General features: G+C 40.9%; 1 protein-coding gene across 5 annotated transcripts in view; it reads left to right on the forward strand.

Annotated features, from left to right (window-relative positions):
* The window catches only part of rasgrp3 (RAS guanyl releasing protein 3), an 80,335-nt gene that overhangs the window by 37,681 nt on the left and 15,607 nt on the right, over nt 1-27,047 (forward strand). For all 5 annotated transcript variants that reach the window (XM_087132472.1, XM_087132471.1, XM_087132462.1 and 2 more), the window contains 7 exons: nt 569-679; nt 12,291-12,422; nt 18,229-18,379; nt 20,012-20,185; nt 22,509-22,625; nt 23,217-23,314; nt 26,284-26,464. In XM_087132472.1, coding sequence (XP_086988598.1) covers nt 569-679; nt 12,291-12,422; nt 18,229-18,379; nt 20,012-20,185; nt 22,509-22,625; nt 23,217-23,314; nt 26,284-26,464 — 964 coding nt within the window. The remainder of the gene's footprint in view (nt 1-568; nt 680-12,290; nt 12,423-18,228; nt 18,380-20,011; nt 20,186-22,508; nt 22,626-23,216; nt 23,315-26,283; nt 26,465-27,047) is intronic.

The raw sequence follows: 27,047 nt of genomic DNA on the forward strand, positions 1-27,047 counted from the left end.
CATGCACTGTAATTATATTTAATCCATTTTTTTGTGGGGTACAGTATAGTGAAAAGATCAACTTCCAAGTCACTTCCTTTTTTCTTCCCCAGATTTTTGCAAATGAAGTCATGAGAATTTTTCTTTTTTACCAGCTGTGATTTTCTGTGGAAATGTTATTTTAAATGGTTGAGGTACTAAAATTAATTAATGGAAGTGAACTTTTGATACACGGACCTCCAATTATATTTTTGTACTTACAGTTTAACTCAAACTGATGTGTTTTTAATTGTGTTTGTCAGTTGACGTACGTACAGCTGTTGACATCCTACAAAAATGGTCTGTAGATTGGTCACGGTGTTCTTGTACACCCAAAAACAATACCTTAACAAGGGTTACCTCTAATGTCGCCAAAATTTTAGTTTCATGCAAACATGACCTGAATTAAAGTTGCAAAATTAAATACATGTAGCCAGGACGTAATAGTACATCGAGCTGTTTGCCATCTTCCCACTCCTGTTGTGTGTGCATGCATGTACAGTATGTGCCTGTCTTCCAAACACTTAAGTTTTCTTGACTCTGGCCACACGTACAAACAGTGCAGTACCTCCCTGTGTGCCACGCCTGTCTGTACGCACAAACCAGATGCAGCCAACTGTCCGATGAACAATTACAAGAAGAGAATCTGCCATGCGCTCAGGTAGGTACATGCATTGAAACTATTTGCTGCAGTGAGTTACAGGAGACGAATTGAAAGGGATGTGGTCGGTCAAACTGATAGTTACACACTCCTGTGTGAAATCCAGGGATACACGTTTGAGTATACAGGCTGTGGTTTGCACGTGCACAGTGCTGTCCTGCTTGAACGATCCTTCTCAGCTCACATTTTAGCATTAATTGCATTTCTCTCTGCTTTCCTGGTATCTGCCATCATGCAGAACTTTTTTAGTGGGAATGATACCCTTGGCAGTTGCTTGCAGTGTGACACAATCGAAAGTTGATACTGTGGATTTGGATGGGAAATTTTTTTAAAAGACTTCACTTTCGCATTCACACTGACACTTCACAAGGCACAAAAATGATTTCCCACTTGTGGGAAAATCTGTGAGAATCATTTCCCGCTTGTCTGCACATCCATGAAACTTTGTTATTCCCACTTGTGGGAAAATCTATGAAAATCTTATTCCACTTTGTTTTCCAAAAACAATTTCACCTTTTGTGAGATGAAAATGCATTCCCTGGAAAGAGGAAACAGTGCGAAAATTGGCACTTCACAGGTTAACTTTCAGTTGCGATGTACTGTAGGAAAGGGGCTAGTGAAAGCAGTCATGCAACTGTGCCTCATTCCCGTTGGTCAACCAAATCAGCTGCACTGTCCACTGCAAACGGACACTGGTCAAACTGTTTTCAACTAGGACCAATAGCTGTCAAGCTCAGGCTGGTGAACATTGGTTAGCTGAGGTACTCATCCCTACATGTATGTCAGTTGGTAACCGAGTGCATAATTCAACCGAGAGGGCCTGGAGGGGCATATTGATTTGCAAACCCAGTGAGTTTCTGCCTTGTATGTATTTATAAAAAAAGTATGCAGCATATCAGTTTCTGTCAATGCTGTCCCTATCACTCCTCAAAGTGAGCCATGTACATGTACTGGTATGTACATGGCACTTGTATACAAATTGCGCACATGCAAAAGGTACTTGTAGGTCACAAACCAACCACTTGTTATACAATGTGGTTTTTGGATCCAACCTGCTCATGTTTCTGCATGACCTCCGTAGCGACCCCTCTCAAGTTCTCCACATCACATCCTAAGGCAGGCCTGATGGAGTAGGTGCTTATAGTACACGTATTCAACAATAAAGAAATAAACATTAAGTGTTTGTTGAAAAAAAGCCACTTGGCCTTGAGAATGAGAAGCCCTGGAGTCCACACGTTTGAAAAGTAAACAACTTTAGAATTATTTTCAAAATAAAAAATACATTTAGCTTGACTACTTGCACCTTCTATGCATTCAGCTGGGCCCCATACTTTTTGTCCAGCATTTAGTCAGGTTTACTTGATAAATACAGTGCAACCTTGTCAGCCTCTGTCATTTTGTTCAAATGGAAATTTTCTGTTGCTAGCAAAATGACACCCATTTCAAATTGGAGACTTCACATAGATGAAAAGGAGGGAATGCAAAATTTGCGGTTGTCATTTTAGTGAAATATTGGTGTCTGAAACCTTTAAAGTGCATTTGATCAGGCTCACATTTTTTATTTCCAAATAATAAAAAAAAATCAAACAAACCAAACGAGAAAATAAATAGCACCCCAACATTTTCCTGGGTTTCTCATGATTGTACATTTTAATTTCACTTCCTGTTCCACTGAGACACGATCTGGGTCTGGATGGATGTGTTGCTCATGTTTCATGAGCAAACCTTCATCCCTTTTGAAGGAGCGCTTACTGTGGCACATTGAACAGTTCCAGGATTTTTCAACCTGCTACGTGGAGGTTGGATATGTGAAAACTCTTGCCTCCAGGCAGTATCCCCCTGGAAGAAATTAAAGCTCACGAGGTACTTGGACTTTCATGTTTCTGACTTTCCAAATTCCATGGTTCATAGAGAGAAATGTGTAAACTCTCCCTTTGTATGCTACTGTTCATCTTGCAGGGGAAAATAAAGATATCTTTATCATCCACTTGTACGAAATTCTACCACTAATGTACGTATCTCCCCCTGCTCTTCTGATCTGAAAGTGTCTCTAATTAAGAGCCTCTTTTTTATGGGACTTCCTGTCTGCTCTACTTTAATTTTCTCTTTACCACAGAGAAAAATAAAATGCCTAGGAGGCGGCCACGCAGTCTACACATAGTTTCATTGCATCCTGTAACCCCCCCACCTGTAAAATTCCGTCTGTGTCGAGTTTCCCTTCGATACAGAAGTCATTTCCTGCGATGGTGGTTTACTGGCTTTCAGGACAATATCCCCCCTGAGTCCTTCATGTACGGGCTCAACTGGATTCAGTTTCACATTGAGACTCTCAAGTCCCAATCACTTCAAGGAGCCTGTGATGATGGGGAATTTTTCCTCCTTGAAGGAAAAAAAAGAAAGAAGCTTTGAACGGATTGGGGCACAGCTCCGGTGTGTAGACCTTTTAAAGGTTGAATTTTGATTGACTTTCTTGAGAAAGTGTAACCACCCCAGAGGTACATGTGGTTGAGCTAGTAAGCAGGAATTTCTGTCCCAACTACACGTACCAAGAGTGTTAAGCTGAATCGACATTGGGCCTAAATGTGCATGAAATAAATACTAAGGAACGACCCTTGGATTAATGACATAAAAGCAATATTACTAAAAGCGTAGAAAGCTTCAGTAAACCAGTTCTGATGTGCATATGCACCAATCTTGTCCAGCAAGTAAAAAGACTCTTACAATTCCCTCTCAAACACTTTCCCAGGCCAAACAGTCAAGTACTGATTCTTTGCACAATCTTTTCTCTTATTTTTGCATTTATTTAAATAATTTTATTGACTGATCAGAGTATATGCCATTACTGTGTTCACTCACATACAAACGTGTGCATTCTTAACCCTAAGGTGTGCTTGCATTTCGGCAAATCACAACTCCCTTTTGGTCAAAGAGACATGTAAAACATTAAAATAATATTTGAGATAGAGTCTGAGTATAATGTACCTGTATTACCTGTAGGGGTCAGTGAGCCTGGTGTCTTCCGTATACCTCAAAACAATCAATCAACCAACCAGAACAGATTACTGAAATACCCAGGCTGGGTTTTTTTGTAGTTGCCATGGTAATCAGAAAAAAAAGACTGTGATCGGTTAGCCACAGTGCTTGATATGAGTGGAGATTCCTCTCCTTGAACAGGATTTGTCATTTCTAGGCATGCAGCTTGTGCCACTCGTCAGTGATTTGGAAATGCATCCTCTGCTCCTGGAAGACCCCTTCCCTCCGGGGGAGATGGAGGAAGTGCACTGTGTCTAGTGAATAAGACAAACGGATTCAGCAACAGTGTGAATCTCTGACATTTAAGTCCTGAGTGTTTGCCAGCAGGCTCATGACGGGGTTGAAGTTATGAGTACCTTGCTGGAGCAGTGACCTTTGTATACTGTATGTGCTACCAGGGCCAAGTGAGATCATTGACCGTCTGTCAACCATTGGTTGATTTTACTGGGATACCTAGGATTACCCAGGATATGGTTTTTATGCATAGGTCACCAGGTGAAAGTGACATTGGTTGAATTTACCCTGGTGGTCTCTGCTTTGTTGTATCTGTGCAGTCTTCCTGCGCAGTTCTAGTTCCATCCTGCTTTCAAGTTTTTGAGGACCAAATTCTTAATAGCTTCGAAAAAGTCTGAAGACAGGCATGTGTAGTGACATGCAGTTGCTGCTTGGAGATTTTGGTGAGATTCTTAAGATAACCTAGGATTTAAGCTGTGGCAGACAAAACAAATCAGAAACAAACATGACATAAGTGCAATCATGCCAATCCTTGGACAAATTTTAAGCAGCGGTGTCAAATTTTCTCATCAAACCTCTATGAGTGTTATTTGACTACGAACCCTAACCCATCCAGTAATTTTATAACCCAAGTCATTTTTTCTGCAATTCAATTCACAAGTAAATTTTTTCAAGTCAAACCAGGCTGTAAGTTGTTCTTTCTCAAGTCAGGTCAATTTTTCCGTCTGAAAAATCTCGAGTCTTTTTTCAAGGCTTTCTGGAGCTACACTTGATATGTACTTTAATGTCCGTCAGGCTTTATTGATGATGTATCCTGTGAGTTTTAGTGGGTTTTTGTGCCTCCATTTTTCAGCATGATATATTAATTTCATTCAAGGTTATGGTTATCTGATTTTCAAGTCCAGTCTCAATTAGTAAAATAGAATGGGTACCCAAGCCTGACTCCAGTCTGAATCTGATTCAGTAACTCTGGTCACAACACTGCATTTCAGGAGTCTGTCCACATTCACCGGAAGGTTTGGGGAGAGCTCAAGCTATTGCTCCGCAAGAGATTTCTTTTGTGCCTCGTTTTTAGAGGATCTGCCATAACTTCAAAATGAATTGGAAATGTCAAACCTCAATCTTCACTCAGTTGGGGTTTTTAAGTCTGCGGGGAAAAATTTAAAAGAGTGAGGAAATGTATGCAATACAGAATCCCCCCCCACATACACCTGCATTTCATTTTTTTTTTTAACTATGAAGAAAAAGCAGCGTGACATTAACTTTGTTCTGAAAGCCTATTTGGCTCCCGAGTTTTCAAGCTCTCCCACACACCCCTTTGGGGATTCTGGTATCAGTTTCACCAGGTGATAATTTCCCTGAAGTCAGTCTTTTTGAAAGATTTGACCACAAGGCTGGTGGCGTGAAGCATGTGTCTGATATCTGTGGGAACGGAAATGCTGTTTTCACTTCAGTTGCGAGGTGTTTACATTGTGTCTATAGATCAGTATAGAAGTCCATCCACTTGCTGTATTCATTTGCTCAAATAAACATGCTTCAATATTAAAATCAGCACGTATTTCAGATATTCCTGGAATAAACAGTAATATCGATACACACACTCTTGTACTTTTTTAATGAATAGTAGAGATGTTGCAGGGGGTGCCAATGGAAAAGTCTCATCTTATAAAGAGCCCTCCTTAACTCCATTAGCTCTCCCCCAAAATGATGGTTCCATTTGAAGACTTTCTTTCCAAAATTTGGCAAGCGCCAGTGCCATTTTGGTATCTTTCAGAATCCTACGCTCTCTCAGGAGGCAGTTTCTGCTGCTTTTAAGACAGCTAAACACAATTTAAAAGATTCAAAATAGGGAAAAAAGAAGTTTAGGGACACATGGTACATTGCTAAAGCTCTTCAATATTTCGTAATTGTGGACAAAAGTTTTTTTTTCAAATGGATATATCTCATTTTGGAAAAAAAACTTCCTTTTTAAAATACTGGCACTTTGAATTGCTGACATCAGGGACAACAAAATTTGCTACATGTCGGGGGAGGACCCCCACTTGATACACCATTGATGGATAATTGGTTTTTGGTATATCATTACAAGTGCAAAGATATTGTCTTAAAGTCTGTAGCTTAACAAAAATCAAAATCCAAATGATATTGGAGTCTTCAGTGAAATACATTAAGATATCAAGGGAGAATTTGAGCCAAATCGCACACTTGTGAATTGCAGTTATGTACTCTACAGGTTGGCAAACTTGTTATGTCACAAGTATCTGCTGCATTCTGGAGAGAATCTCTGACGGGTGTGATATTCACAGGATATTGGATGGTTCCTTCTTCACCCACTCATTCCTTGGCCAAATCCCTGGCCTGGAATGGCTTTATCCCCACAGACACAAGTGTGCACGTCACGCGTGTCTCTTGTTAGCTAAAATTGGCAAGCCGCATTGGTTTTATTTTACCCGGGCACCCCCATCAGTTGTTAATCAACTGTTCTCACATGGGGTTCTCGGTTACGTAAATACAAACAAAATATTTGATAAAAGTAAAATTACCAACATAATTATCGTTAAAAGTATACATCTTCAGTGAAGTAATTCTTTCAAACTGATTAACTGTCTGATGTCTTTTTGATTACCCACTTTTAAGTGTATATAGATTTTAATTTCTGAAGACGGAATTATTTTTCTGTTATGATTCTCCTGTCACTTTGCTAGAACAGATCAGTTTAGGGTTTGAGACTGGTTGATGCCCACTTTTTCAGAGATGGTTTGGCTAGTCTCTTACTGTCCACAACAGGCAGGGCTTCTCTGGCCTGAAGTTTGCCATGGCATTTGGTCAGGAGCAGTCCTTTCCCAGCTGTTTGCATCCCTACCAGCACTCTTCAGGTGTTTTCTGATGCAGACTTGATACCCAAAGTCCTAGACGTCCCACGTACACCTTTGGTATCTTTTATTCATGCAAAAACCATGGAATTTGCCATCTGAAAGTTTCATTTGTTTTTTGAAATGGTGTGACTACTTTAATCAGCTGTCTTTACTAGTGATTTGTCATCTTTCCATCCAAAGATGCTCCATAATTAGCACTTTGCGAGGATAATCAATGTTTTTCAAGTCATTTCAAAATTTAAAATAAAGATACGTTATTTCTGTGAGATCAATACCCATTTTTTTAATTCTGAAAAATCTCTGGATTAAATTTTCCTTAATTAATTGGCATTCAGGTTTCCACTAATATTAGTAAATACCTCAAATGTAAGAAAAAGTCATTATCCAAGCCAATTTTTTTCAAATGCCCCCAAATGATTACTGGTACCAGTACTTTACATGCTGGAACTTCTCATCGATTTATGTTGAACATAAACAAGTTGTAATTTGGCAAAAAACAGTCAATTCTGCCAGTACTGTACATATAATGAATATTCTCATTTGTAATTAAAACCAACCTGGCAGATAACTTGACGTCTTCAAAGAAGAGTAACCTTGAGTTCATGTATACTTCCTGAGGTTGTACCGTACAGTAGTAAAAAGGAACCAAGGCTTTCACAAAGAGTGGTCAGGATGGATAACAGTTTGAAACATTTGTAGCTTGAGTTCATGCTGACCAGTGGATTCTGTAATTATGCAAATACGGTATGCTCACTCTTCGGGCAGCGTCCCTGACAGAATCGATGATGAGGACAATGATGAAAAACTGCCTCAGGTCAAGCCTTGACTTGATGAGGCCACCCTTTACCCCCTCCGACCAGGAAAAACAGTCTCTTTGATTTGTTTCCCTTGCTGCAAAGCGACTGATGCCCTCGGGGTACTGCCGGTTATGAATGCCGGGGATCGGGGGCAGTAGGTGCACGTGTGTGATGAGTTGCCCGAGCCGTATGCTAGTGCTCGGTCACACGTAGCCAGTGCTGTTCCAGTGAAATACTAGACTCCTAATGCAGTCCAGTGAGGAGCAGTGGTGTATCCAGTGGGGGGAAGCCCCCCCCCTTTACTTTTATTAATATTTGCCCATAGACTTTGCACACGTCTTTTCCTCCATAGACTTTGCACATAGATTTTAAGGTTTATTTTTCCAACTTAGCAATATTATATACGCATGGAACTTACACTGAAGGAAGATCGTGAAGCAAAGAGGGGTCTCAGAACTAGTTCAATGTTGTAACGATATATCATGTGACATGTCACGTGACATTAAAGGTGCAATCTTTAAAGTACTATAACTTCTAAAGTACATGTCCAATTGTGTTGAAACTTTGTATATAGCTTTAGGATTTAACAATTTTATAAGGAAACTAGAGGTGGTGTTTGTGAACAAACACAGGCTGTTTCGGAGTTTGCTGTTTTACAGAAACTGTAAATGATATTCTACATTTGTTCAAATGCTACTAAACGTGTACTTCAGGAGATAAAGAACTTTAAAGATGGTACCTATCGTGTCACGTGACATGTCACTCGATATCATCACCATCACATCAGGTCAACAGTCCTCTAAAACACTTCGTCCTGAAGTTATATGCAAGGTTTCAACCCCATTGGATTGTATTTCAAGGTCACTTTTCCTCTAGAACACTTTGCTTTATATTCCATGTACTGTTTACTGTTCTGCAAAAGCATCAGCTGCAACTTGACCACTGCCCCTTTAATAGTGAAGAGGATAATCATTAAAATTAAGGTTCATTAATAAACATTAGCATTCAGTAGATAGTTTCACTGAAGAGAATTACTCGACCAAACAAAAAAACCCAGAAAATTATATCTTAAAGAAATCTGATAACGCAAACTTAATAATAAATTCATGAGGTAAATAAGAAACGTCTCATTTTACAAGCAACAAAAGTGAAAAGTACAAGATTCCTAGCAGACGTAAACTAGTTCTCTGAACGCCCATCTAACAAAGCAGTCAAGCCGCGTTGTTTCCCTTGAACAGAGGAGAAATATGAGCTGAAAATTCCAAACGTTGGCAAGTCATTGAATTTAATGAATACGAGTATGTTGAGTAGCCAATTTCTCCACCTCCAGCCATTCAAGAATGAGATTCACTTTTGTCAATAAAAAAAGAAAGAAAGAAAAAACAGTGACACTTGAGACCCAATGATGCTTTGGAGAAGTTCCCCCGCAGTGTCCTGCCAAAATGTCATCCAAGGCCGTTGCCATTGTGCCCCATCTTATAGGCGCGCGCGCGCACTGGTAGCAACAAGTAGCTTGGGATTAGATTTCTATCTTCAGAGATCAAACTGAAGATTCCAGTGGGCACGTTGGGCCAAAATGAAGATTCGAGGATAGAGTAGACACCTGCCTTTGTCCATGACTCAAGCATGTGGCATTTGACCCAAATGGTTGAGGAACAAGGATATGACGTCATATTTGTTTGGTGATCAATGCAGATACGCACTGCACATAATTGTGACCTGTTCTGTAAAAAAGGGTATTAAGGGACGCTGTGCCATTTCACACTAAAGGCTGTTCTATGTAGAGAGGGTGAAAAACAGTATTAAACATGTGATTTTTTTGTTACTTCTTGGTTTAATGGCTTCTATTACATCAATACTTTCATAGTTTATTTCCAGAAATATTATTATTGATGAATAAAGATGATAACAAAAACCTTTGTGTGTCCATTTTGTTCGTCTGTTTTTGACTCTTTGGCAGTTTTGGGGGAAGAAAAACCCCCAACATTACGCCTTCAGAGTATATCTCCAGATTGCAAAATGCCACAGGGTTCACTCCTACACCAAATTAAAGCTTTATAATGTAACTAATTCAAATGTGCATGTAACTCATTTTGAAAAAAAAAAAAAGTCCCATAATACCCATTTTTGTGGAGCTGGTCACATCTATACGGCATCACTACCAGAGTGCAGCTGCTCTTTAGTGCCCCTATTTCAATAGGCCCTCTACTTTCATCCCATATGAACTCCTCCCCAGGAGAGTGCACGTTGACATGATTTTCCTGCGCCTGTAGTCATGTTTCTTCCAGGCACCTCACCGTATCTTCCTGGGAAGTTGTACTGACAAATGACATGTGCTGTACATGCACTTAGTGCCCTAGTACCTAAGTGACACTGTACTTGTTGAGGGCACAGTTGCTTTCGCTAGGAAAATCTGGATGTGCGTGTACGCTGTAGGAATTTTGATGTGTAGACCCCAAGATATTCTTGGTCTCCACCAAAGATTGTATAGCGCCGCGTGGCAGCGCAAGATGGGGAACTTCACCATGAATACGCGTAAAACGTTGTTATCACATGAGCGCCATTCTGGTTGGACTACGCCTGCGCAGTGCCTGTTAATGCACAGGCGCAGGCGCCGCGACAGGCACGCACACACATTAACGTTCACACTCGAATGGCGCCCATGGTGATAACACCTTTATGGCTGAATTACCCATCTTGCGGCGCTATGTAATCTTAGGTCTCCACAGTCAACTGGTGTGTGGTCCCCACAAGTACAAGACAATATAGGTTGTCCAAGTGCAAATTAACATGCGTGTTTCACCTGTGTTTATGCCCTTCACATTTTGGTCCTTGTGTATACATTTGAATGGCTGTGAGGAAAGCTTATTACTTGCGATCATGGGCTGCGCTCCAAGCAGAATTGTCTGAGCAAACAACGGCTTCTCATTACACGTCCCATTTGACATTTTCACAACATGGGACAGACTGTACATGCAGGTACATGTAGGCGTTTGTACTGCAGAAGACTCTCCCCTATATTGTGAGCTCTCTGCATACAAGAATGTTGTACACAGGCGTGTAGTTGAGTCCTTGTCAAATATAATTTCCAAGAGGACTCATCAGACTTGCATGCAAGTTGGACATTGAGTCTTGCTCCTGCAATATCTGAATCTCTGTTGCATTCATACCCACCCATATTATTTTCTCATCTCAAGCTGGGTATTGAGCTTGGTAAACATATGTATACTCATTTTATACCACTTTGTTATATCACTTGAATGTTAAGAAAATTGTCCAACATCACCTTTTGAATGGGGGTTATGCAATACTTTTGTAATACAGCACGTGATTCCTTTCTTGAGCGCAAGGAGTCAAGGCAAGAGTAAAATTTAAGAATGCACAGAAGACTGAAAATGTCCCAGCCGTACCCCCCTTTGAGGGGTCACCTTTTTGGGGGTTAGAAAATGTGGGGCTGAGTTATGTAACATTGAAATTTGCCCCCACTGTAGATGTCATTCCCCTTGTTGAATTTGCAGCCTCAGATAATGTCTTCATCTTGTGTAATGAACGTACGGTATTTGGGAACGACATAAAAGAAGTCCAAAATAGCCAGTAAGAGATCAAGGCATTGGGCTTCAACAAGTATTCTGTGTTCAAAAAAGGGTAAAACACGGCATCACGGTTGCAAAACTTTTTCCAAGTCAAGAAGAAAAAGGTAAATTAAGAAAAAAATGTGACAAAGAAAAACGAGGTTTCTGTAAAAAGCAAACAAACAAATGCAACAGGATGATGAAAGCGTATTTTAATCGGGTGTTTGGTACAAAACAGGATAAAAACACGTTTTCAACAGAAATTCATTTAAAACAGGAGTACATGTGCAGTCCCCTCAACTACAGTGTCAGTAGACATGGTCAGGCAACCCCTGTTATTGGTGTTGTATTTCGAAAATTTCCCATTTAAGCTTTTGCTGTAATCAGTGTTGTCCAGGTAGTATACTGTAACTTGTTTCAGGTTTACATTTTGCAGGACTATTTACCGCAGCCTAGCCGCGGGGGGGGGTAAACACCTCTCTTTAAAATCTTGGCCACCCAGCTGCCTTTGCTCACTAGAATTTGTCAAACGAAGGAAAAATAAATGGCAAATACCCAAATATGAGTTCAGTATAGAAAAGAAGCTGTGAAGCTTCATTGAAATGTTTTGAGTTCTTTGCATTAAATTGTTACATTGATGCGCACTGACTCCGAAAACTACTACATTTGCCTACCTTGAATAAGGTAACGTTCAGTACTCGGGGCTCCCATGGTGATGGATACTCATAAAAAAATCCTGGAAAGAAGTTATCCCAGAGAGTCATGAAAAAGTTGTGGAAATCAAGATCCTGCAAGGGTTATTTTTGATGGGTTGCTTTTGAAACAATGAGAAATTTACTGGCTATTCTTGTCATTCTACAGTTCTGGATATGACATTCTTCCAGTTCATGATACCCAAAAAAGGTTCAGCACAAAATGTCATTAAATGCCGTGAAAATTATATTTCATTCCTGGAAAGTGATGGAAAAGCTATGGAATTTCAGATTTCTTTTGGGTTCCTGATTACTGAAATAAAGGAATTTTAGTGGTTTGGAAAATGTAGCTCACACAGTGGAGAACCTGCAGTTACACATTGTTTTTTGTTTTCTTTTTCTTTCAGATACTGGATTGTTCATTTCCCTATGCACTTTGACCTGGACCAGGGTCTGTCTGATATCATGGGCCAGCTACAGAGCATTATTCAGGCCGAAGGCAACAGCCACCTCAAGCATGTGATAGATACCTCTAATGTGTGAGTACACACAACATCTTTTTTTTTTTTTCATTTCATTGGACATGACATTAAAGACTGGACAGTCTCGGGCGTTATTTAAGCTGAGGCTGGACTGATTGAATTACTTAGGCCACTCTTTTTATTTGTCAATTTAATTCAATCTGCCTGCAAATTAATTTTCACCAAACTGATAGGAGAGCAATTCTGCATTTCTCAACAAATATTTTCCTGCTTGTTGCTGGTTCCTTATCGATCTGGCTGAACTTGATTGTGACGTAAGTTTTATTTTTATTCTGTGTTCAGACATTGCGTCCTTTTGTAAGAAAAGGATAATCTCATTTCTAAGATTCTCATGTTTAATTGTTAAGACAAAAAAAAATAAAATCAGGGTTTTTTCCAAACATCATTATTAAAGTGCATTCTAGTTAGTCACTCTGAACTCTCACTGTGTGGATAACCAGGGGCCTGATTGAAGTAAACCTCGTATGCAAATACTGTCCCGTGTTTGTACAGTGCCAGTCATTGGCTATTGCTTGCACTCGCCCTCACTCCCAAACCCCCCCCCTCCCCATCCATGGAGTGCATGCAAAAGGCACGTACAATTGCTGTGACTTCAACAGCACTCTGCACAGAGGGAGAGAAGTCACCCGTTGCACTCGCGGATACGCGCCAATTGCAGGTCGCGCCACGAGACGTCTGGTCCCCAGGGGATGTGGATCAGTGGATTGCAGCAACTCTAGATTGTCTTTAACCTAGATTTTAACACACACGCTCACACAGACACGAAACCACTCCCACCCACCCCCCTTCGCTATAATTTGCTAAGCGACGGTACCACAGTAAGATAGAGCTTGCCGTCGACTGTCTGTATGCCCCCGAACGAAAGAGCTCTTGGCATGTCTCATTTGCAATCCAGCTAGTCAGCAACTCTCCTCTCAGCTTTGTTTTAAAGGCACCCCAAGACCAGCTTGGTTCAGATTTAGCAGGAGCGCTTGCGGAGTTGCCAACCTTATGTGCTACTGTGTTTGGGCACCATATCCTAAAGCAATAAACACTCGTTCTGGGAAAGTCAAACATCTGTACACGTATTTTGTTTTGTTTGTTTATTTATTACTGGTTTATTATGCCTTTGCTCGCCGCCAAAGACATTCACTTAAAAAGCTACCCAAAACAAAACGTTCTCTTATGAGAACGTTTTGTTTTGTAAACAAGTATTCATAAAATCATATTATAAAATGTATTAACAACAGATAAACAAAACTAAAAGAAGCACTATAAAAGCTCTACATGGCAGCCATCTCCCCCAGTGAGAGCCTTTGTTCCATGGGGATACACATGAGACCTTTTGTGCTATCCCTCCATAATAAAAGCAGTGACTGGAAAGATGGCCGCCATGCAAAACCTCTATTAAACATAGTTTACAAACACTCTAACAGAACAAAACAAGGGGCTTTTAACAGACTGGGGATGGCACAATAAAACATTATAAAATATGCATCAGTAAAATCAACCAAACTGATTAAAGAAAATTTACGTATTGCTTTTATTCCCTAGTCGAGTAAGATATGGAACAGTGCTGTTCTTGTATCTGTTTGTTCTCCACACATGGATGGATAGGCAATTACTGTTTCTCAGTCCATGGTTAAGTGAGTTGGATCTAAACTCAGGAAACCAACCACTAAACTTGTCATCCTCGGCTGTCTTTTTTTCCGCACGGATCCGGATCATGATCGGTGATCCGGCATTGGTTCACTGACACGAGAACCCACCTCATGGATAGTGCAAGCCAGCTTTGAGATCACTGACTGCAATCCAAATCTGTGTGAAACAAACAGGCTCCTCAAGTATAGTACACACAAATTTGCAACAGATGTCATGTCTTCTCTCGGCCAGAGTACAAATACCTGAAGCTTTTTATATTAATTGCCCCTAGCCAGCATATTTTGGGCCCAAAATGAGTGTACATGCTCTTCTCTGGACTAGTTCAAGAGCACAGTTCTGTTGTTGTGGAGGTCCAGATGCCCACATTGATACCTCCTACTTATTGGCCTGATAGAACCCTCGTAAATTGCAAGTAAATCATTTCAGGGTAGGGCAAAGTGCTTAAAGAAGTCAGAGCATATACATTTGCCTACTTGCTTTTGAAATCAAATCTCTCACCAGTTCATTCCATTTAGTATCTCTTTGAATGACAGGGCCCATTATTTTAAGTGAATTGCATCCTTGAATCGGTTGATCACACAGTTTGAGCTCTGTCAGTGGTGGCATTTTTTTTTTTTTGGCTTAAAGCATACTCTCATTACTGCACCTTTTTCCGTGCATTTAGCAGGAAATGATTATCATAAGAGCATTTTTCAGTTAAGGTCAAATCTTCCTGCTTTGTTGAGGGAGGGTGACGGTTTCAACGAGTGTCTTATCTTCAGCATACTTCCAACGCTGGGCAGAGATGTCTGCTGCTCCATCATTGATCCCATAGCAAGGAATGCTACTGAGCCCAGGCAGGTTTCCCGCGGGATGCCAGCCGTGATGGTGCGCCAGTCAGATGGTGTACCCGTTGTATCGCATGCATTGCTGATGTCCATGGAGGAAATCACAGATCCTCGATATCACGGATGAGCGAGTTCCAAAGTTGCTGACTTTGTTTTGTTGCTCACTTTCCCTTAACAAAAGATGACTCTGCTCAATGCAGCAGCAAGTACACTTACTTAAAGACTGGACCTGTTAACAGTCATTCTGCATAGTGTCCCTCCCTGTGTGTGCCCCAAAATGTGCCTTTAAACAGCAAGTAATTATTGGTAATGGTAAAAAAAATCTTGATATCAAAGGAAATTATGTCATACTTTTTTGACTCAAAACTAAAGAGGATATTCTTCTCTCAATGAATGATTTTAATATCCTAACTCTCGTGCCAAATGAGAAAAAACATGCATGTTTTTACAATATGATGTTTAAAAGGTACCAGAATATGGTGCATTGGTAAGGTTATGATGCCAAATGAATTTCCAGGAATATTTATATTCTTGTGCATTGTTATAAATGGAAAACATGTTTCAGTGAAAAAAAATAGAGAACTAAAAAAGATCTGATTTTATTGAAGGGTACTTTAAATCAGCATTTTTGTGAATAATCACTTGATTATAAGATCACAAGTACATCTAGTCAGGCTGGCACATTAAATGCAGGACTTGGCTCAGCGATCCCATGAGTATTTTCTACCGTTGGCCTCCCCCGTGCCCTGCAGCGTAAAGCATCACCACTTGCAGACTGTTAATGAGAGGTCTGTTTCCATGCACCCATGGCTGTAGGTGAGGAACCTCATATGTACAACGAAGGCCGAACGTACTGTTGATGAGCCAGCGTTTGTCCCCGGGTTGTTGTACTTGGGTTTGCCTGCCAGAGCAATAACGCAGAGATTGAAACCTAGTCTGGTGCTGGGACTTGCTCCTCACATCAGAGCCAACTGGCAATTTAAACCTGCACGCTGAACCCTCGGCTTATTTGTAATTAAGCCGCAGCTGCATGGTAGCAGGCTGCCGCAGCCGGATTGCGTTGAAGCGTAGGTGTACATTTTGCATAAACACCGCATGCTGATTACACACAGTAATCGTCCTTAACCTGTCAGGTTTAATACAGTCAGCAGCAGTGAGTTCGTTTTCATCAACAAATTGCTTCTATTTAAATAAATAGACAGTGGGACCCTGGATTCTTCAGGTTGATTGGCGTTAATTTCCTCATTGTTTGTTTTTCAAACGTTCAGTTGATTATTATTTTCCTATTACATGTACTACGTTATTACAATGAAACACATGTAGGGATTGCATATGACCATTAATTACAACAGTATGAAGGGCCAAGTTGGCATCCAGAAATAAATATATTTCCCCTCACGTATTATGGTATCATGCAGTTACGTGCAAACTTCTTGCCTACGTTTCCTGCATTAATCATCATCCCTCCCTTCACTGTTGGCTTGCTGCACAAAAAAAGAACACAATTCAAATGTGCCATCTTAATTTTTGCACAGAGAAAAACTCTTGCATAAATTTTTCACATCCTCGTCGCCTAAAACAACTGCCAAGCCCTTGTGCAAAGTAAAAAAGTAAATATGCATGTCAAAACGAATGTCACCCTTGTCCTATGATGCACTGCATAAATTGGCCCAAGAATGGTTCCCCATTGTACTAATTCTCTTAACACTCTGAAATTAGAATAGATACCAACAGCAATTGTCAGCAAACTAAAGTACACGTACATGTTGTATATTATTGTAACATACTGTGTAGGATGGCTAACTGTAGTATGCTCAGGACAGTTTTTGAAACGGCAGTATTATCCCAGTTGGGTCATTCTATAAATTGGAAGACTTCCAATTTTTTCATGTCCCTGTCACATCTGACCTGTGACTTTGTAAGTTCTGAACACATTCTCTAATTTCCAAGAGTGATGAATCAATGCAAATTACCTGCCAAACAAACAGAAATAGTTTGAATCAATTTCAGTGATATTTCCCTGTTAAATTACACAGGTCAGGTGTAACGGGCACAAAAATGTCACTCTGCTGGACCCTGAATTCATAAGAATGACCTATTATGCAGAGATGGTGCTCACTTTCCGAATACATGCCAGGTGTTTGTGATTAACCATGACAGTCCTCAATCCTCTGCCTGTTGGAAGATTGGATTGGATTAATGACAGTATCCATAATGTTACAAAAATGTGTTTTAAAAACTCTGGACAGAGAGATTTTTGGAAAGTGTTGGTTGAATGACATTGACAGCTACCAGACCTGAAGACTCTCTCAAAATAGCTGGAATCTTTGGTCTGAGAACTACTTTTAAATTGGCCTCTGCAATTTTATTTCTCACTGCCCCATAAAGACACCAATGGAACATGGTCAAAGCTTTGTTTTTCCGATTTGAAATGACAGCTCTCCAAATCCAAAAAGAGAATAAAAAAAACAAACTCTTTGAACTCAACTACATGTATTATCATTGAATTGAAGACGCAATTAATAAAATACATCTTTCAATTCCCCAACATTGTAGTCATTATGCAGCGGCCTATCCTGAGGCTGTGTCCGAAACGGGCTTCCGGGGCTACAGCTAGGTCTATTGTCTGCGCGTCTTCACGCATTTCCTTTGGAGCGAAGACCTAGACCTAGCTCTAGACAAGAGATTCGGATGCAGCCTGAGTTACAGTGACAGCTTGACAGCTAGCAGATTCTGAAATGTTAGGACAGCCGGCAGGTTCCAAAATGTTATCAGTACACTCACTGTATACAGACAGAGAATGGCCCAGTAAAATTTACTACACATGGGCATCAGAACTGTTACATGTACAATGCTGTTACATGTACAATGCTGTGACATGACAGTAATCTCTCAGTTAGCCCACTGTATTAAGAGTCACAATCATATTGTTACTGTGATATTTTCCTGTAAATTGCAGGGTGAATCTTGTCTTATTCTACCTTTCCTTCCATGGGCATCTCTGGGATTTGTTGGGCGGTGTCAATTTTCTGGGGGTGGGCTAAAGCCGTAATCAGCAACAAACTGGTCAACCCGTGGAAGGGGGGGTCAAGTTTTTTGGGTTTGTTTTGATGAAGCATAGCAGTGATTTTCATCCCCAGTCATTCACATCTTTTTTTCATTTCTGTTGCATTTTTGTTTTCTTTTTTAGTTTATTTTTTTCAATTTTTTGGGGAGGGGATAAGCACCCTTTCCTTCTTTCTCTTCTTTCTTTGCTTCTCCATTGCCTCATTACTGCTACTGATGTCAAAGCACTCAAAGATGATGTCCCCTTTTTGTCATATTCTACCCTATAGACCAAGCTATGACTGGATGCGGGTCATCTCAGTGCGGAACCCGTCCATGCGGACCAATCGGAAGGTCTCGCTGGTCTTCAACCACCTGGAGCCACGGGAGCTGGCCAACCATCTCACATTCCTCGAGTACAAGATCTTCAGGCGACTCAACGTAAGTGGGAGGAGGGGTGGGGAAAGTGGCCAGAGCCAGTGGCGTAACAAAGGGGGGAGGGCCTGTGGGGCCATGGCTTTCCTGCTTAAGGCCTCCCTCCCGTGTGGCCTTTTGCTCAGAAATCAGAGAAGGAACAACTGTGGTGATAGTCCACCTCAGTCAGTGCTGTAACTGTGACCAATGGATGAGGGCTCCCCCTAGAAAATGAGGGCCCCCAAGTGCCCCCCTGCAAAGTGTACCCCAGTTATGCCACTGGCCAGAGGAGATACATTTTGCTGATCTATCTGGTAACCCCTGGAGTTGTACTCATAACCTGGTAATTAGACCACTATGGGAATGGTTGTGTCCTTTCTCCTTAGCAAAAGGCCAAGCATGTACTTGCTACCTTAGTTATCTTTAACAACTGGCCAAGTACACGTCTATTTTCGTTAGTACTCTCACCGAATGCATAACAGAATAAACATTTCGCTCAGTCTGAAGTTCCACCTGTATTATTTATAAACCATAGGGAATAGCTAAAATGGTATAAGCCCCATTAATAACGAAAACTGTTACTAAGGAACAAAACCGGTAGTTTTCCATATAGCATGTTAATAAAAAGAGGATAAAGTGAATGACCTTGAAGTTGAGAGATTTTTTAAGTGATAAAAATGAAACTTTGCCGCAAAATGCACTTGTGACTGTCTGGTTGTTAATAGACAAGTAGCTATCTGCTAATAAAGGACGAAAAGTGTCCATCAGATGGAAAATCCCATACACAAATAGCAATGTTGCTTGATTCAACTAAAAATCACACTGTGCAAGCCAGATGAAAAAGTCATTTGAGTATAGAGGTTATTATGGGCAGTACCTTTCACACTAGTTATTAAAACATCCAGTTTTCACTGGGAGGGTTGAGCTGTCACCAAGGACCAGGCCCAAGGGAGCCGGACCCTCCCCCCAGGAAGCTGGCCCCCATCATTAAAAAGCATAAGCATAACAAATCTCTTTAAGACATCCTCTAAATGAGCCATTGACATCAGATTTTGAATACATGAATATTCTGTGTACTATATATTTTGTTCTTGTGATGTGGCCCCCCCAGCCGATACTTTGGCCCCTTTAATGCCTGAAGCTGGCGACGGGGCTGAGAAGGGTGCTATGAAAGGGGGGGGGCTGTTGGCAAAGGGGTTTCAATTGGGTCTGCTCTTTCTACGCCAGACTTGTAACTTTGCCTATATCAACATATGGCTGGCCGGTACAAAAGCAACAGAATCATTTGCTCCATGTGTTATAATCTCACAGCAACAGTTAAGTGTTGATCTCTTCCAGTACACAAGCTCATTTTTCCTCTGTAGCTGGAGACAAACACTCATCATTACACCAATGTTGTGGCAAGTGAAAACCTTGTTGGGGCAAAGAAGTGTATCCACAATGTGGGCTTCATTTGTTTAACAAAAGAAATTGCTCCCTTCACACGGTGAAGACCTCCCCATAGATGCTCCAATATTGCAAGGAACGGTATAGGTGGGATGAGGGTATATCACATTTCCTCTCCCATACTTCCCCTACCAGAAAGATTTTAAAATAAATTTCAAATTAGATTAAGAGATTTAAAAAGAAAATGCAGTTACCGTCTATTTACATTTGTAGTTTGCAGATCTGAAGAGTTACGCCCTGACAGGCCAACTGAAGGACAACTTGAAGTTGGAACGTTCAATTGGTCTGTTTAATGGCCTATCGCTATGGATACAGTGTATGATCCTCAGCAGGCACACACCGAAACAAAGAGCGGAGGTCATCACCAAGTTTGTAGAGGTTGCCAAGGTGTGTGAACTGTAAGGAACACCAATTTCTCAGCCTAAAAGACTGAAAAGGGTCCTAGAATTAGTCAGTGGGGTGCTCTCTGGAAATTTGTTTGTGAGATATATTCAGAAACTGTTGAAAGTCATGATTCTGAGATTCTGAAGTTTTTGGTCGTGTTTTTGTAAGTATTTAGTAACCATATAATGCAGTTGATAAACCTCAATAAACCAGTTTAAAGAGTTTGGTATCCTATGTCTAGCACATTAAGATGGTTTGTGTGCCTTGTTCTGTAAATGCTATTTGTGCATCAAGGAAAAGTGTTTCTCGTATGAACTGATAATTACTAAGCCCTGCATGGGCATTAGACCACATAACCCATTCAATGAAACAAGCCCACAGTTTGTAAAGCTTGTTTGAAATTCATTCCTGTGAAGTAAGTCAATCTCGGTGCGATTTTCAGTCTTGACACGCGGAAAAATTGGGTGTGTGATGTACGTGCATATTTGACACTCGCCTTTTGAGGGGACTGTGTGTAAAAGCAAAGCATTTCAACTGTAAGGATTTCATACATATAGTGGTTCATTTCTCATTAACATTCCAAGTGAGTTGTTCTTCTGCTTGGATTTGTTTGTGTGACACTGCAAAGCAAAGATCGTATAGCGCTGTGTAGCGGCACAAGATGGAGAACTTCACCATGAATACACGTACAACGTTGTAATTGCATGGCCACCATTTGAGCAAGCAATACGCCTGCACAATGCACTTTAATGCAGAGGCGCAGGCACCGCAGCAGGCACGTACACCTGGTGAGCCTGCACCTAAGCATTACCGTAAACCGCGCGGGCATATCGCTTGCTCAAATGGGGGCAATGGTAATTACACCTTTTGGGTAGAGTTATCCATCTTGCGCCTTTGGAGCTATACAATCTTGGCTGCAAAGTCAAGTAAACATTGCCTTGATTAGACTGATCACCTGTAGCCTTGTACATGTGTAGTTTGGCCAGATTACCACATAATAGAACCTGAATGACCTGTTATTCTAGTTGCACTGAACGCATACTCCATTCTGAAACCGGAAAGTAAAATTCTGAAAATTATCAAATGTATGTAAGAAATGTGTGACATGGAAACTTGTGGCCTTCCACCTGAGCAAGAATCGCAAGATGTTTTAGGTTGTGCTTGTCGAGGGAAGTTTTTCTGGTCCGGTATGTTTGGAATTTATTGCCCAAGATACAAAGTCACTACATTCTTTCAGGGCTCTCAGCGAAACAAACCAAAAAAAGGGTTGGTGTAGCTGATAGTGTTTTTAACCATTCTTGGTACTGTACCACATAGTACAGTGACTGGAGCTATCATTGCAGAATAGTGTGCCATCACACAGTGCCTCCTTCTGTATTTGGTAATAGGTCTCTCTCAAATGACGTCACTTCCCTACAGATTGCCACATGCATCCATGCACATGTCTGGTGTCAAATTTTGTTGATGTGCATCAGCTGTACCGTCTTTGACAATATTTGGATCGAAAGTATTCGGATCAAAAAGAGTATCGAAGTGAATATGTCACACACATAATTATCTGCGTAAAAGGCATTAGTGCGAGAACCAACATGTGCACATACTCTATTTGTTTGCACTGCACTTCCTGGTTTAAATGACGTTGAACTTTGTTACTCTATACACATGTGCACCACATGGTGTTGAATACGCAGTTGTAACTTTCCCAAGAAGATGGCGTCCTATGAGAGGGATTCTATAGGCCAGTGATGGTGCCATTGACAGCCTGGCGACAGATCCGTGACGTGTTATCAGGAGTCAACATTGGCAGTACCACGTCCAGATTAATGCATATTTTTGGAACCCTTTTAAATCCACTCGATGTTGTGTTCAAAATCAATTTATGATGCTTTGAATGTAAGAGCTCCCAAAGTACATTACCTCCGTAAGAGGATTTGCTGGATGTAAAAGCTGACAAAGTAAACTGCTTGCTGAAGTCAGGCTTGAATGTTTAGGAAATCCCTGAAATCTTTTCCTCGAAAAAGGGAGGGGGAGGGGCGAGAAGAGAAGAGGTCACTGTCCTAAAGTCTCAAGTCATTGTCAACATTTCTTGTCATATTCATGCAGATGTTAATTGAGCAGTGGACCATGCTACATGCATGCAAACACATTGTAGACTCTTGTTGCTTCACTACTTGCCCCCGAGTGGGGCGCGGGCAAGCCCAGAAGACACTGTATTCCGTTGGCACAGGGCACGATTGTGCATTTGATACGTCCCGTAATACCCTCTCTCTCTACCCTTTCAATGTTTTCTCTCCTGTTCCTACCCTCCCCCTCTCCTCTGCAACAGAGGTTAAAACGCCTGAACAACTTCAACACCCTGATGGCGGTGGTGGGGGGACTCAGCCACAGCTCACTAGCCAGACTCAAGCAGACGCTCGCCTACGTCTCATCGGACACCCAAAAGGTATACTGTATGCTGTACTGTTGATGGGGCTGAAGTGTACGTTTTCAGGGGAAAATAACAGAGTGCTTGCCCTTGTACAATGTCATACAGAATTGCCAAGCAGTCTTTGGATGTGTAATTAGCATGTTTATTTGCTGTAGGATATTTTGTGCTTGGTAATATTGTCCTTGTGAAACTTGTTAATCAAGCAAGTACGTACATGTAGCATTCAACAGTATCAGTGTCCATGTATGCTTATACACAAGAGCAAAGAAGTTTGAAATAACACTGAAATAGAAAGGACTGAAATAATATCCCCAAGTAGCCAGTATCTGTTTTGGGGTAGTTTGTCTTCCTGAGTTACACCCTTCTGGCAGCAATCACAACTCATTTCCACAATACACTCCTAACATTACAAAAAAAAAAAAACAAATACAAGCAGCCCCCTCAAAATCAAAGAAAAAATAATGATATCTGTTCACCTAGGCTAGTAAAAGTATGGAAAACACTGGTGCCTCTTCGTGTTTATATTAATTTGTGGAAGTGGACAGGGAAGAATCTGAAATACTGTAGTGATTGATCTCTCTGTGTCTATTTGTGTCACATGCACAGACGATATCGGAAATGACTGAACTTCTCTCGTCAGCCTGTAACTTCAGTAACTACCGTAAAGCTCTGCAGGAAGCAAGGGGATTCAAAATCCCAATATTGTGAGTAATCCACCACTTTTCCTCTGTCTTTTCCTCCGTCTTTTCCTCTCCAGCAAGTTTTATAAGAGAAGTGGCTAATCGAGAGAGGTTTCTTGCTCACTGTGCAGCATGCAATTTCCATGTTGAGAAGGGAAAAAGATCAAACGAACAAAAATGTAGAAATGCTTAGTATTTGTGTGACACAAAACGCAGTCAGGTTCACCATGTTTCGCTGATAGTCTAGAATATTTGCCGCGTCTTGAGCTCTCTACAACCTGTTTGTGTGCTTAAGCATGAAGGCTTAAACTAGATTGTAACCACCAAGGGTGATTTCTGTTGTGAAATTGAAGTCAATATCCATCGTAATATCAAAACTGACTGGTAAACATTGTTCCATCCATTTCAGAATGCCAAAGGGAATAAGAACTTTGTAAGAATGAAGTGCTATTTTTCACTCAAATCACACCCAGCTTGCTGATTCACATGTGTAAAATGTTTTTAAAAACTGAAAGAAAAAATAGAAATGCTAAACCAAGGGCAATTAAAACACTATTAACATGACCAGTCCCCATTACTGTGTTTTATGCTAAATAGAGGTGATCCTGAACATCCAGGTACTGTAAAACTTTCGTTATTGAGCTTCCAGACCTATTTGGAGTGGAGAGTAGAATGGAGTGCAGCATTGAAACACATACCAACTGAAGAAAAATATAATTTCAAATAACTACATGTACATGTATGGTACCTCAATGTCTAGACTTTTTGGGCGGGTTAATGTACCTTAGCATGGAACTGTATGTATTATATTGGTTGAATTTTTCTTATCAGTGTTTGGATTCCGTGTATGCAATGGTAGCCTCCTGTTTTTTTCTGTGCTGTTCTGTTGCAATCTATGAGGGTCTCTGTTGATGCTCTCAAAGTGACTGTAGAAAATTGAGATGTTATCCGAATATGGATGCAAAGGTTGGAGGGGTTGTAGGCCAGAATTTGTGCTATGTCAAAGTCGCGGATAAAAGATAAGATTGTAATGTTAGAATTTGTCAATCAGGCACTTATCATCATTGGAATGAAGTGTGTCACATCATTTGGCTCCTGGATTATACATATAGTTTTGGTCCGATACCTCACTGGAAAAGAATCTTGGCAGAATTTTATCCATGATAAGAACAGTTCATCAACCCGCCCCTATCTGTATGTATGTGATGCATTATGTCACTGGCACTTTTTCATGATAGAGGCAAGGCCTTTTCTGCCTCATCTTTGACCAAAGCATGGAATTTCTTGGTGATGGGTCACCCAAGACTTTGTAGGACTTTTCCCCCCAAAGCATTGCCCCCAGGACGAGTCCTCCAGGCTTGTGCGCAATGCCTAGTCAAAAATCATTTGTGAGTAGTGTTATCGGCTCATGTTCATGTACATGATTCTTTTGTTTTCCTCGGATGGAGAGTGGGATTAGGGGTAGGGCGATGGGGCAGATCGAGGTAAGAAGATGACTGTTGGGGTGTTTGTTTGGGAAAGCAAGAATCATGTGGAGTTTTAGTGAGCAGTGATTTTCAGAACTGTAGCAAGTTCTTGAAACGACAGTAACTTGTTCATATCTCGATGCATCTAATTTTTCTTTCTTTCTTTTCCTGCATTGTTTCACCTCTGTGGCTTTCACTTGATAGAGGTAAGTAGACCTGTATTTCTGTTCCCCTCTGTTTTTTGTCACTGGTGGATGGACACGCATACCTAAGAATGTCGCGCTTAAGTCAAATCATCACCTTGATCTTCCAAGAGAACACTGAACCAAATCATTCAAAAATTTTCTTTTTTTAAGTATAGTGGGTTCATATTTGCATGTATGGTGTCATTGTGTTGATTGCATTTGGTGTGGTCTGATTTTAAAAGACTGGCCGTAATATTCCTAGCAGGGTGATGATGATATGATTTAGATTTACACATTGTTTGGCATAGATGCACTTTGGAGTCAAAGTTTTGAACAGGTTTACATAAGCAAACCAGATCAGTGTTTTTGGTCGCTCTAAAAGGAACAGTCAATCTTGGCATAGTTCTGTTGGTGCAAAAGCACAGTTTTACCATGTCACAATATAAGAATGAGCACAGTCGTATGGGCATTCTTTCACGATGATGCACTCAAAACCTCTGAACAGGATTTCTGGAAATACTGGAATTGATGGTGTAGCAATGCCATTGCTAGTTACAGCAGCAGAGACTTTTTAATATTAAGCACTTTATAAGACCTGTTTATGATTATTATTTGCCTCTCATAGGGCATGTGTTTTAACCAGCAGTCAGCATGACGTCACTACAGACTTTTTACACGGGGCAAAGGAGCAAATTTACCCTTTGTTTTATTCAGTAATGTACAGAAATTCCCAGATTTCCGACCGCGAGAATTTGAAAATTGGTGTCCGGATTTGATTTGAAGCAAAAAACAAGGCATTGAAATAAGCCAGAGCCGTTGACTGCATTGACAGCAAAAATGTTTGTGTCACTGCCAATCACTAACCCCCGGGCCCCCCCAATGTTTGTTAATAATGAAGTATTTTGTTGAGCAGAGCTCCTCACTGACGTATGTTCTATTCTGAATTGTCAGAATTTGATGATGTCTGGAATAAAATTGTTTTGCAGCCAAAGGCCCCTCTTTTGCAGCGTGCATGGTTGTTTTCAGTTTTGCATTGTTTGCTTCAGGGTAACATTCCATTGAATTGTTGATGGTGATATTGATCGTGATGTTGTCAAAACAGCTGTTAAAATATTGGACACAGAAAACATACAAGAAAGAGGGGGGAAAAATGACAAATTGCCATTTCATTTGATTTGCATTGTACACTTTAAAAGGCAGTAGAAAGGTTGGTTGAGCTCGGTAAGTCCAAAGAGGGACAGATAAACCTAAAAAAAAAGGTCTAAGAGAAACTTAAATCTGTATCAGGGTGGTATCATGGCCCAACTCGGAATCTTCACTTGCTTGGTCATTTCCAATTTCCAGGTGTTCATCTGAAGGATCTGATTCTGCTGCACACGGCACTTCCCGACCGCGTGGACCCCGACGGCCAGATCAACCTGCGCAAGATGGCCCAGCTGGCCGTCATCTTCGAGGAGCTGATGCAGCTGCAGAACACCAAGCCCCCGCTGGAAACCAACATGGATCTGGTCAACATGCTGCGGGTGAGTTGCCATGGCTATACTGTCGCCATGACTATACAAGGCCATTACAGTCAGGCTTTCTTCCAGGTTGACATGTATAACTAAAGTGCAACGTGGTATAGATTCTTGACACTCTGCCGTATCTTCCCAAATCCTTTCGGTCTGCCATCTTTGATGTCAGGCTATCCACACCACGTACTTTGTGGCTCTGCCACTGGGTTTTTAGCACTCTGCGGTAAGTAGCCATAGCCTTTGTTTTGGACTCTACCTGCATCAAAGATGGTGCATTGAGGGAGTTCTTGGGAATAGTGCATACACAATGAAATCACCACTGATGGTCCATTCTGGGTATTGGGAATGCTGGGAATGCTTTCCGTCTTTACAGTGCCTTGATAGCCATGCTGATAAGAAATTTTGAAAGATTTCTGATGGTTTTCAGAACTGCTCATTTCTCACTCAGAATCTTTGGGCCAGACAAGAATTCAGCGGACTTTTTTGATGAACATAATACACCCTGATAAATTTGATGAATTGAAACAAAACGTGCTTTCCCGAAATGTAGCTGTAGGTGTGGAACAGCAATGAAACCAAGCTAGAACTGGTT

The sequence above is a fragment of the Acanthaster planci genome, linkage group LG01 (genome assembly GCF_054643075.1).
Source record: "Acanthaster planci isolate LZ-2023a linkage group LG01, COTS_SCS, whole genome shotgun sequence".
NCBI classification, from domain to species: Eukaryota; Metazoa; Echinodermata; class Asteroidea; order Valvatida; family Acanthasteridae; genus Acanthaster; species Acanthaster planci.